This window comes from Bubalus bubalis, chromosome 7 (assembly GCF_019923935.1).
Source record: "Bubalus bubalis isolate 160015118507 breed Murrah chromosome 7, NDDB_SH_1, whole genome shotgun sequence".
NCBI classification, from domain to species: Eukaryota; Metazoa; Chordata; class Mammalia; order Artiodactyla; family Bovidae; genus Bubalus; species Bubalus bubalis.
The window spans coordinates 81,393,072-81,406,055 of record NC_059163.1 but is presented as its reverse complement, the minus strand read 5'-3'; the positions used below and the strand labels follow the sequence as shown (position 1 = coordinate 81,406,055).

The 12,984-nt window shown below is 37.2% G+C and overlaps 1 protein-coding gene across 2 annotated transcripts in view; it reads left to right on the top strand.

The window, feature by feature from the left end:
• Positions 1 to 12,984, top strand: part of USP53 (ubiquitin specific peptidase 53) — a 58,926-nt gene that overhangs the window by 39,467 nt on the left and 6,475 nt on the right. For both annotated transcript variants that reach the window (XM_006067662.3, XM_006067661.3), the window contains 4 exons: positions 255 to 407; positions 1,405 to 1,551; positions 2,644 to 3,382; positions 5,257 to 5,333. In XM_006067662.3, the coding sequence (XP_006067724.2) occupies positions 255 to 407; positions 1,405 to 1,551; positions 2,644 to 3,382; positions 5,257 to 5,333 (1,116 nt within the window). The remainder of the gene's footprint in view (positions 1 to 254; positions 408 to 1,404; positions 1,552 to 2,643; positions 3,383 to 5,256; positions 5,334 to 12,984) is intronic.

Genomic DNA, 12,984 nt, shown 5'->3' with positions numbered 1-12,984 from the left:
GGTTACTTGGCTGGTAGCTCTTGCTAGTGATGAGTACTGAGATTTCAAGTAAGTACACCAGAAAAGTCCAAAGGAGCTAGGCCACTTTTGAATGTATTAACAGCACATGTAGAAATCCTTAAAAGATGTCAGTCCTCTAAGTTTTTAAATAATGTTCTCATTAGTGTTAAAAGTGACTGAAAAGATGATTCAAATATCTCTTCTTCTGGTGGAGAGGATGAAAGGAATGAAACATTTTTGTTGGTCTTTTTAAGGATGTGAAAAGCCCTCGATTTCTAAGTCAGAAAATTCAAAAGAAAATGGATTTGGTGATCAGACAAAGCAGAGAGAAAATCAGAAATTTCAAGCAGATAGCATTTCATCATTTAATCGGAGCCACATTCAAACAAGTGGGGGTAGAGGACCAGGTATGTGGGGGGTTTTTTTGGCTGTTCTGTGTGACATACGGGATCTTCGTTCCCCGACCAGGGATTGAACCATTGGACCACCAGAGAATTCCTGACCAGATATGTATTTAAATTTTCATTTTTACGTTGTCCTTGAGTAGTTAAGCTTCCCCCCTTTTCACTTACTGTATATAATTCTTTTTAAAGACCAGAAGGAGAATCCTTAACTAGCTTTCCTTGGCCATGAAGAGAAAATAGCAAATAGAAACAAAATTTTGTCTTCTGACTTAAGCATTTGTCTGAGACCTATAGTTTTATTTGAACACTTTGATTCAACCAGTGGTTGAGTTTTTCCGTGTACTCAAGGCTGTACATAATAGGTTGGAGGCAATCTGGACTGTCACCAAAGAAAGCTATGATATGGATATGGCCTTTCCTTCAAGGAGTTAATTATTAACTTGGAGAGGAAGAACATTTAGTTAATAATTTGGCTCGTATGCCAAAATTAAATTTAGCATTAGTGAATGCAACAGGAATTTGAAGTTACTATTGTTGTAGTTTATTTTTAACCTCTTGTTTATTCAACTCTCTCTTGTCATTATCAACCTACAACTTTAATTTTCACAAATGAAGATCTGTGGTTAGGATCCAATAGGAGATATCAAAGTATGGTATATAATTATGGTTTAGAAATATATATATATAACTAATTGAGTGACTTTTGAGGATGATTTTATAAACGGCTTTTAAAATATATTAATGAAATAATGTCTAACCATAAAGTAACCAATTAAGCAAGAAAAGATTCAGAATTAACAATTATCAGTAACAAAAAACTATAATAAATGCTTTTTAAAGTTCTTAATGGAACTATACCTTTTTCCATTTTATATATTCATCTGTATTTTGTTAATATATTGCATCTTAAATTTTTAATGTGCAGTTTGTGCTTTTATTGAATAGCATGAAAAATGATCTGTGTTGTTATTATAAGAATTTTTTTTTTTTTTTTTTTTAGTTAAGTCAAGTCACAGTGATCAAAGGGAAAAAATTAAAGACATTTCCAGAGAATGTGCTCTAAAAGCCATTGAACAGAAAAACTTACTTTCCTCACAAAGGAAAGATTTGGAGAGGGGACAGAGAAAAGATTTGGGTAGACATAGAGGTAAGTTAAGAACTTATAGCATTCATTGGAGAAAGGCAGCTACAATCTTATACTTTAAAGCTAACTTTTATAATTTAATACAATTTAATATAATTTATTTATATATTATATTTATATGTTATGTATCTTAGTATGATTTCTATAATATGCCAGTTACATCTATAAATGTAAAGTTCCCTAGTTCTTATTCAATTATAGCCTGGAAATTTTGTGGGTTTTTTTTTATAGTTTCACCTTGTAACTATAAATTCAATTCACCTGTATGGTGCATTCAAATAATAAGAAACGTTATACAATTAAATAAAAAGAACTTTTTTTCCTGCAACCCTTGACCTTTGCTCTGTTCCGCTGTTAACAGTTTCATGGTCATGTCTTACTTTTATGGTTTTATACTCTTTTATTTATGGACATATCATGATTTAACTGATGACTTCTAGGCTTTAAAACTTGATTTAATATTCTTGCTGCAGTGAAATCCTTTCACAGTTACCTTTGTGTACTTTTTGCATGTAGCCATAGCATAAAATTTTTTCAGAATGATTACTGGGTTAGCATATGTTTATTTTCAGTTTTGATCGGTGTGGCTCAGTTGCCCTCCTAAAATACTTGACAGTCTGCATTCCCACCAGTGGTGATTAAGGTCTGTTTCCTGCAGTAATTGGTTTAGTAAACTTTTAATCTTACCAATATAGTAGGTGGGAAAATATGTTTTTTGTTTTTTTTTTTAAATTTTACATAATTGTATTAGTTTTGCCAAATATCAAAATGAGTCCGCCACAGGTATGCATGTGTTCCCCATCCTTTTTGTTATGAATGAGATAGAATACCTTTTTTTAAACTTCTCTAATTACCTTGTGATCTGCTTTGCAGATAATTTTTTAAAATCATTATATAACCATTTATGTTATAAATGTATCACATCAAGCATAAATAGAGATTTCAAAAGCAATTTTTAACCTCAAAGCACTATGTGATTTAAATAACTATGATTATTACTGTTTAACTTTTCTTCCCAAAGAAGGTGTTTGGCTTGTGACTAACAAGTGGCTCTGAAGAGCTTTTGTATCATTATTTACTTATTTATTTTTAAAGATTTGGTTGATGAAGACCCTCCACATTTCAAGACTGGATCACCTCCTACCTTAAATGGCTTTAGACAGTATGGGAATCCACATCTATATCACAGTCAAGGAAAAGGACCGTGTAAGCATGACCGAAATGCCCATCAGAATCGAACTTCTGCACAAACCTCAAGTTCAAGCAAATCCCAGATTCTTGCTTCGGGAGAGAAAATAACTGGCAAAATTAAGAGTGACAGTGGTACTGGGTATGATACAGACAGTAGCCAAGATTCTCGTGATAAAGGAAGCAGCTCTAACGGCAGCAATAAAAGCCGAAACCGAGGTTGGAAACCTATGAGAGAAACATTAAATGTTGATAGTATTTTTAATGAAAGTGAAAAAAGGCAGCAGAGTCCAAGGCATAAATCAAATATCAGTAACAAGTCTAAATGTAGCAAAGATCAGAGTTTTAGCAATTGGCCGAAAGAGAATCCAAAGCAAAAGTGTTTAATGACTATATATGAAGATGAAATGAAGCAGGAAACGGGAAGCAGGAGTTCCCTTGAATTTAATGGAAAAGTAGCAGAGAAAAATAAAGCCCTCAAAGAAACTAAAGTTCATGGTGACAACTGGCAGATGCAAAGGACAGAGTCTGGATATGAAAGCAGTGATCATATCAGTAATGGCTCTGCTAATTTGGACTCACCTATTATTGATGGAAATGGTACAGTGGTGGATATCAGTGGTGATAAAGAAACCACATCTTTCAGGTAATACACAAATTATATAAATGATTTCCCTTTTTCTCTTTTTAATTACTTGAAGGAACTTTCAAAGATTGGGGTCAGTTAAATGAAAAGCAAAGAGCTTGAGCTCAGAGTAACCTGGGATATTGCAGGTTTGATATTTTGAGTTTCTCTTTTTAATAGTTATCTCCTGATTCCCAAAATAACAACTGTTTATTTTGGATAAATTTAGAAAGTAAAATGCACTATCATTTTACCACTAAAAACTATTGATATATACTACAAGTTTTAAACCATAAATTTAAATTGGTATAACTGTCATTAAGCTCATTGCTTAATTCTTCAATCTATTTAATGCTCATTATCCTATCTCTAACATCTGTAACTCAGAGCTGGGGTTATTTTCTTCTGTCATAACCCAGTTCCATGAAGGAGATATTTTTCCTTTAGCAAATATTAAAGCATACAGCCAAGTAATTAAGTTTGTGTTCAATTAATTCTTAATTCTGAAAACATTTATTATATTACTGTTAGCAGTCTACTTCCACATCTCTGTGTAACCTCTAAAATATGTCCACAGCTTAGGTCAGTTAACCCACTATGTCTTCCCTTAATCAGTCTAAAACATCTTAATTCAATATTAGCTGGTATTTTATCACATTGATTATTGAAAAGCCAGATTTGTAAAAAATGACCGCCATGTTTTACTAAAATAATCATTATAATGAAGACTTAGGGAAGTTTTTTTATTTGGCAGGGTAATTTCATAATACTTCTTAAGGTATTAGAAAGATCAGGACTTTGTAACCAGATAGGCTTCAGTTCAGTTCACTTCAGTTCTGTTGCTCAGTCGTGTCCGACGCTTTGCGACCCCATGAATCGCAGCACACCAGGCCTCCCTGTCCATCACCAACTCCCAGAGTTCACTTAGACTCACATCCATCGAGTCAGTGATGCCATCCAGCCATGTCATCCTCTGTCGTCCCCTTCTCCTCCTGCTCCCAATCCCTCCCAGCATCAGGGTCTTTTCCAATTAGTCAGCTCTTCGCATGAGGTGGCCAAAATACTGGAGTTTCAGCCTCAGCATCAGTCCTTTCAATGAACACCCAGGACTGGTCTCCTTTAGGATGGACTGGTTGGATCTCCTTGCAGTCCAAGGGATTCTCAAGAGTCTTCTCCAACACCACATTTCAAAAGCATCAATTCTTTGGTGCTCAGCTTTCTTTATAATCCAACTCTCACATCCATACATGACCACAGGAAAAAGCATAGCCTTGATTAGATGGATGTTTCTTGGCAAAGTAATATCTCTGCTTTTGAATATGCTATCTAGGTTGGTCATAACTTTCCTTCCAAGGAGTAAGCATCTTTGAATTTCATGGCTGCAATCACCATCTGCAGTGATTTTGGAGCCCCCAAAATTAAAGTCTGACACTGTTTCCCCGTCTATTCCCCATGAAGTGATGGGACCAGATGCCATGATCTTCGTTTTCTGAATGTTGAGCTTGAAGCCAACTTTTTCACTCTCCTCTTTCACTTTCATCAAGAGGCTTTTTAGTTCCTCTTCACTTTCTGCCATAAGGGTGGTGTCACCTGCATATCTGAGGTTATTGATATTTCTCCCAGCAATCTTGATTCCAGCTTGTGCTTCTTTGATTTAAGTTATTGAGCAAATTAATTTGACTTTCACAGCCTTAATCTGTGACCTGAGGATAATAACTGTTGTAAAATGAGGATATTCACTACTTTAAGTATTGTTGAGATGTAATTAATCCCCTAGAGCAGCACATGGTGTATAATAATTGTTTAACAAATGTTTCCTTTCTTTTTCTTAGGGTAAAGTAAATAATAATCCATGATAGCTGATATGTTTGGTGTGTGTTTTTTTTATTTTCTAGTGATCAGATTAAGACAAGCAACCTAAACACAGAACATGTGAACTATACCTCCCAACAGAGCAAAAATAACTTAGAAGGTAAAAATTTTTTTAAATATATTGTAATAGTAGCAGTAAAAAGTAAATCATGATATTAAGAGTAAAGCAGCTGAGAACAGTCCTTCTACTAATGAGTTGATGAGTAATGAGGATGGAAGTTGGGAGAGTTTATGCTTAAAGTCTTAAAGGATGCAAATAGCTACTTCAGGAAATAGGAAAAAGGGCAAGTGTGTCAGCCAGGCTAGGCTATATTCTGGCCTGTGCAGTGGTAGCAACCTGAAAATCTCAATGTCTTAACACAAGATTGTTTCTTGCTCACAACACACGTCCGGTGGAGGTCAGCATAACGTCTCTTCCTGTGATGTCTCAGGGCCTGAGACGCATGGTACCCGCATCTCCACCAGCGTTTCTCTAATTGTTGCAGCATTGCGGGAGAGAGCAGTGAAGGGGGCACAACGTGGGGAATCAGTCACGTGTGAGGGCTTAAAACTGTCAACCCAGAAGCGATCCAGGCGCTGCCGCTCACATCTCACTGGCTGAGCAAGGCTTCACAGTCAGGCTAATATCACATAGTGTGGAAAAGGGTGGTTTACCAGTGCATTCAGTCTGTATGAACAGTCCTGATGTCTGCCGCATGCATTAAGGATAGACAGAAAACCCGATAAACAGCCTGTTGGAAAAGTTCAGTTTGGAAGCAGTAAATGTGTAATGGTGTGAATTATTATAGGTGATTTGTTAGCAATGTAGAGCAGCTCAGAAGCAAAGAAAATTAGATATTTGAATGTGTATAGAATTTGGGAATATTACTGAGAGGTTATACCTGAAGAACTTGGGAAATGGGGTTCAAGGAAAATGATGAGCAAGGGGATTATAGAAGTTGCAGTCAAAGACATTGTCTTCAAATTTTAGAATTGAGAGGATTAGAAGGGATATAATTTTTAACAATAAAAAACAGCTATGATGAACACATTTTAAAGTTTGTTTTTAGTCTTTATCTTCCTTAAGGCTTTTATGGAGATTATTTTTCAGGTTGCAGATGTTAAATTTGATTAACTGTTTTAAGTATTTTGTTTTCTTCAGAGGGTATAATATCAGAAGGAAGCACTTATATTAAGGAAATAACCTTCCTTTCCCATATAAAATGTCTCGCCTGTTTTAAAAATCTGATAAAAGTCTGGTAACCAAGTATTACAGGAAACAGTAAGGGGTTGGCCAAAAAATCAACAGCCAAAGTCAGTAAAAACTGAGCAGTCATTGCAAGTTCACTGCCCTCTACAAAATGATGCTTGCTTCCTGACATTAAAAACACAGGGTCATAGAAATGTTGATGGTTTGGAGTGCATTGTTATAAGAACTCTGTAGTGGATTTCCCTATTTAATATGAAAGAGTATATATGTAGCCCACTTAAAAATATTCTTTTTAATTATAAAATACATAACAAAATTTGTCATTCTAATCATTTTTAAGTAAAGATTGCGTGATAATAGCTACATTCATATTGTTTTGCCACTGTCACTAGCATCTATCTCCAAAATTCTTTCACCTTCGCAAATTGAACTCTATCCCATTAAACAACTCCCCATTTCCTCCTCCCTCCAGCCCCTGGCAACTGCTGTTCTTCTTTCTGGCTCTTTGAATTTGACTACTGTAGATACCTCATATAAGTGGAATTATACAATTATTTGTCTTTTTACAACTGGCTTATTTTGTTCGTTAATGGGCTTCCCTCATAGCTCAGTTGGTGAAGAATCTGCCTACAATGCAGGAGCCCCCAGTTCAATTCCTGGGTTGGGAAGATCCCCTGGAGAAGGGATAGGCTACCCACTCCAGTATTCTTGGGCTTCCCTTGTAGCTCAGCTGGTAAAGAATCCGCCTGCAATGCAGGAGGCCTGGGTTCGATCCCTGGGTTGGGAAGATCCGCTGGAGAAGGGAATAGCTACCGACTCCAGTATTCTGGCCTGGAAAATTCCAGGGACTATACAGGCCATGGGGCTGCAAAGAGTCAGACATGACTGAGCGACTTTCACTTTCACTATTTTGTTTTGCACAGTGTCTTCAGAGTTCCTCCGTGTATCAGAATCCCACTCCTTTTTTAGGCTAACATTACATTATATGATGTAACACATTTTGTTTGTCCACATTTGGGTTGGTTCTGCCTTTTGGGTATTGTATGAAATGCTCCTATTTATATAGATACCTGAAATCCCTGCTTTCAGTTCTTTTCAATATATACCCAGAAGTGCAATTGCTGGATCCTTTGGCAATTTTATGTTTAATTTTTTGAGGAACCACTACACTATTTTCCATAGCAGCTGCAGCATTTTCATTCCCACCAGTAGTGCACAAAGGTTCTAGGTTCTCCACCTCCTCACCAGTACTTGTTATTTTCTGTTTTAATAAACTTCAAAACCTGTAAGAGTTCGTTAAGCTAGTTTTTGCTTGTGTGCATGCATGCTAAGTCACTTCAGTCATGTCTGACTCTTTGTGACCCGATGGACTGTAGCCCACCAGGCTCCACTGTCCATGGGATTCTCCAGGCGAGAATACTCGAGTGGGTTGACAGGCCCTCCTCCAGGGGATCTTCCAGACCCAGAGATTAAATCCGCATTTCTTAAGACTCCTGCATTGGCAGGCTTTTTTTTTTTTTTTTTTAACCACTAGCACCATCTGGGAAGCCCAGTCTTTGCTTAGGGAACCTTTATTAAAGTACATACCTTATGGTATCCATATGTGTATTCCCCTCCCCTTGTCGTTGATTGAGAACATGTTAAAGTGGGTATAGCAGTTTATTTCCTAAGCTAAAAGGTTGCCCTGTATGGATTTTTTTTTTCCCCAGTCAAGCACAATTTAATTTTTTGTGGCATGGTATCATTTTCTTGGATTTCTCCTATTTCTTATTTATAAAATGGGACACACGTACATTATTGACCTGAAGAATCACTTTCTATACATGGATAAAAGAACCTTAGAAAAAAATTTTTAATTTCTATATTCTGTTTGACATTTAAGTCAGCTTTTAATATTAGTCTGTATAAGTTTATGTACTGGTAGAGAACTTAAAATCTAAAGTAGGGCCATTGTGGTTATTTCACTAATAATTTTTCACTGATAGAGATACTACATAGCCTGTTATATTTATGGGTTCTGTTGCAAATAGAAAAAATACTTACATTGCCTAAAGCTATTATTTGAAAACATTTTTGAAATTCCACAATGCCATTTGGATTATTTTAGCTCCTGTATTAAAAATGGGTCACTAATGGGGATAATTTCAAATGACTTAAATTGCATTTAAAACAGAAGAAATGACATGTTCAAAAGTACATGGTCAGGAGAAGATACCACATATTGGACGAATACAGGTAACTTGTTATATACAAGGCTGGAAGGCATCCATGGAAATTCTGAGATGATGGATAGAGGCTAGAGAGAAGCCAAATCATGATGAAACTTTTATGCTATTTTTAAATCCTAAGAAGTGGAAAGGCACCAAAGGACAAGAAGAGTAGTGTACTCCAATTGCATTTTAGAAAAGACTTTTTAGTGGCTGTGTAGAGGGTGAATTTAGAGCAGTGGGAGAAAAATTAGATATAGAGTTTAATAACTTAAGGCAGAAAAGATGAGTGCATAAACTAAGGCTGTATCTATGTCAAGAAAGAAGATTTCAGAGATTATAAGTATATGTGGACAGTGCAGTCAGGTTCTATGACAGAGGTACACAGTGCAGGAAAAGTAGGAAGTTAGGAGTGGCCGTATTTGGGTCTTACCTAAGTGGATTCACCATTTATCCGAATATAGGAAGAAGAGACAGATTTGGAGGGTGAGAGTGCTCGGTCGCTCAGTTGTCTGACTATGACTGCATGGACTGTAGCTCACCAGGCTTCTCTATCCATGGGATTTTTCAGGCAGGAATACTGGAGTGGGTTGCCATCTCCTCCTCTGGGAATCTTCCTGACCCAGGGATCGCACTTGTGTCTCTTACATCTCCTCCATTGGCAGGCAAATTCTTTACCACTGGGTCACCTGGGAAGCCCTCATATTTTGGCATCAAGTGGGGATGTCAGATTTAGTTTTGGATTTGTTTGGTTTGTCATTTTAGGTAAACAGATTTATTAGTTACAAATGTCTGGAATGCAGGAAACATGTATCGGTAGCCATCAACATATATCAGAATTGAATGCCAGAGACGTGAACAACATCACTCAGGAAAACATGAGATGCTAGGGCAGAAGGTAGATGAAGGAACATGAGGTTTGTTGACTAGAAGGGATGAGCTAAGGTAGAACGAAGGAGCAACTTTGGAAAAGAATGAGTAGTAACTGGAAAGTATGAGAAAATACAGCAGAGGAAATTATCGCACAGAAACTAGGGAAATGGGGAGCTTCAAGAAGAAAAATGGTCACAGGTAGAGGAGAATAAGGATTAAAAACTGCTGGTTTGATTTAGCAGTTCCAAAGAATAGCAAGAAGAGATAAGAAAGCCTTCTTCAGCGATCAATGCAAAGAAATAGAGGAAAACAATAGAATGGGAAAGACTAGAGATCTCTTCAAGAAAATCAGAGATACCAAAGGAACATTTGATGCAAAGATGGGCTCGATAAAGGACAGAAATCGTATGGACCTAACAGAAGCAGAAGATATTGAGAAGAGATGGCAAGAATACACAGAAGAACTGTACAAAAAATATCTTCACGAGCCAGACAATCACGATGGTGTGATCACTCACCTAGAGCCAGACATCCTGGAATGTGAAGTCAAGTGGGCCTTAGAAAGCATCACTATGAACAAAGCTAGTGGAGGTGATAGAATTCCAGTTGAGCTATTGCAAATCCTGAAAGATGATGCTGTGAAAGTGCTGCACTCAATATGCCAGCAAATTTGGAAAACTCAGCAGTGGCCACAGGAATGGAAAAGGTCAGTTTTCATTCCAATCCCAAAGAAAGGCAATGCCAAAAAATGCTCAAACTACCGCACAATTGCACTCATCTCACACACTAGCAAAGTAATGCTCAAAATTCTCCAAGCCAGGCTTCAGCAATATGTGAACCGTGAACTTCCTGATGTTCAAGCTGGTTTTAGAAAAGGCAGAGGAACCAGAGATCAAATTGCCAACATCTGCTGGATCATGGAAAAAGCAAGAGAGTTCCAGAAAAACATCTATTTCTGCTTTATTGACTATGCCAAAGCCTTTGACTATGTGGATCCCAATATACTGTGGAAAATTCTGAAAGAGATGGGAATACCAGACCACCTGATCTGCCTCTTGAGAAATTAGTATGCAGGTCAGGAAGCAACAGTTAGAACTAGACATGGAACAACAGACTGGTTCCAAATAGGAAAAGGAGTACGTCAAGCCTGTATATTGTCACCCTGCTTATTTAACTTATATGCAGAGTACATCATGAGAAACGCTGGACTGGAAGAAACACAAGCTGGAATCAAGATTGCCGGGAGAAATATCAATAACCTCAGATATGCAGATGACACCAACCTTATGGCAGAAAGTGAAGAGGAACTAAAAAGCCTCTTGATGAAAGTGAAAGTGGAGAGTGAAAAAGTTGGCTTCAAGCTCAACATTCAGAAAACGAAGATCATGGCATCCGGTCCCATCACTTCATGGGAAATAGATGGGGAAACAATGGAAACAGTGTCAGACTTTATTTTTCTGGGCTCCAAAATCACTGCAGATGGTGATTGCAGCCATGAAATTAAAAGACGTTTACTCCTTGGAAGGAAAGTTATGACCAACCTAAATAGCATATTCAAAAGCAGAGACATTACTTTGCCAACAAAGGTCCGTCTAGTCAAGGCTATGGTTTTTCCTGTGGTCATGTATGGATGTGAGAGTTGGACTGTGAAGAAGGCTGAGCACCGAAGAATTGATGCTTTTGAACTGCGGTGTTGGAGAAGATTCTTAAGAGTCCCTTGGACTGCAAGGAGATCCAACCAGTCCATTCTGAAGGAGATCAGCCCTGGGATTTCTTTGGAAGGAATGATGCTAAAGCTGAAACTCCAGTACTTTGGCCACCTCATGTGAAGAGTTGACTCATTGGAAAAGACTCTGATGCTGGGAGGGATTGGGGGCAGGAGGAGAAGGGGACGACAGAGGATGAGATGGCTGGATGGCATCACTGACTCGATGGACGTGAGTCTGGGTGAACTCCGGGAGTTGGTGATGGACAGGGAGGCCTGGCGTGCTATGATTCATGGGGTCTCAAAGAGTCGGACAGGACTGAGCAACTGATCTGATCTGATCTGAAGGCATTAGTGACCTAGTGAAAGCAGTGTTAGAGGCACGTTAGAATAGAACCAAGAATGTGATAGAACTGAAGTGTTTAAAAGTAAGGGGCAGTGATGTTTGTAACTTATTTTCAAATGGTTCAGGGGAAAAAAAAAAGGTAAAATGATAATAATAGGTGAATCTGGGTAAAGGATATACAGGTAGGTATTCTTTGTAGTAGTTTTAGTCTTTCAGCTTTTCTGAACTTTTTGAAGTTATCTTCCAACTAAAAGTTTTTCAGAAAAGATTACAGTAAAATAAAAAGTGAATAAAAAAGCAGTAAATAAATGCATGTGTCTGTCAAAATCCTTGCTGTGAATAGTAAAGAATCGAAGTGAAGTGAAAGTCTCTCAGTCATGTCCGACTCTTTGCCACCCCATGGACTATACAGTCCATGGAATTCTCCAGGGCAGAATACTGGAGTGGATTTTTTCCCTTCTCCAGGAAATCTTCCCAACCCAGGGATCGAACCCAGGTCTCCTGCATTGCAGGCGGATTCTTTACCAGCTGAGCCACCAGGGAAACTAAAGGAGAAAAATGAAACCGAGCGCTTATTTTGCATTTATGTTACAGAAGGTAAAAGTGACTAATGTTGTACAGAGGAGGAGAAAGGTGTGAAAATTAAGAGTAGGACAGAACAGTAATTAATGGAATGAGATCTCTGGAAGTAGAGTGAAAGTGAAACAGGGAAGGCTTTGAATTAAAGGTGTGGTAGTTTTTCTGTAATGGGAGAGATAAAGGTGAGTGTGGGTACCATTCAGTACATATGTTAGATGAATCCTTTGAAGGAGTTCACACCTAATGGACTCTTTTCTCTGTGGAGTAAGGTTATCTACTGAAATAAATGTATGCTAAGACATTTACAGATTGTAAGTAACTAATCACATAGGCCTTTCAAAAACTTTTGCCATTTACTTTGGAGTCTAGTACTTAACAGTTAATCATAAAAGTCAGGGTTGGTGCAAGCTGAGATTCTTGATCTTGCAAAGGACAAGAAAGAGTGAAAGGAGTTAATCAGTGGTCAAAAAAAATCTGTTAATCTCCTTAATTCTTATTATAAAAAAATCTGTACCTCCAATGAGCTAAGTGAAATACGCTATCCTTAATGTTATTAAATCCTAAAATTAGTAAATGAAAAAATATTTTAATCAAAAAGTATATTTGTATACATAAGTTTGATTTTTTTCTCTAAGATTTTTTTTGCAAACTTCAGAGTATATTCATTTAAAATAAATACATTAGAAAGTATATCTAAAGAATATACTTTAGAGGTACTTTTAACATTTGATTTTGTCTCTGCATACTAAGTTTATTTTCTCTAAATAAAGAAAGAGCTTCACCAACCATTGAGAAGAAGTTGCTGTGGCCTAGCATCATCAAATATTTATATATTTTTAAAAACCATAAACT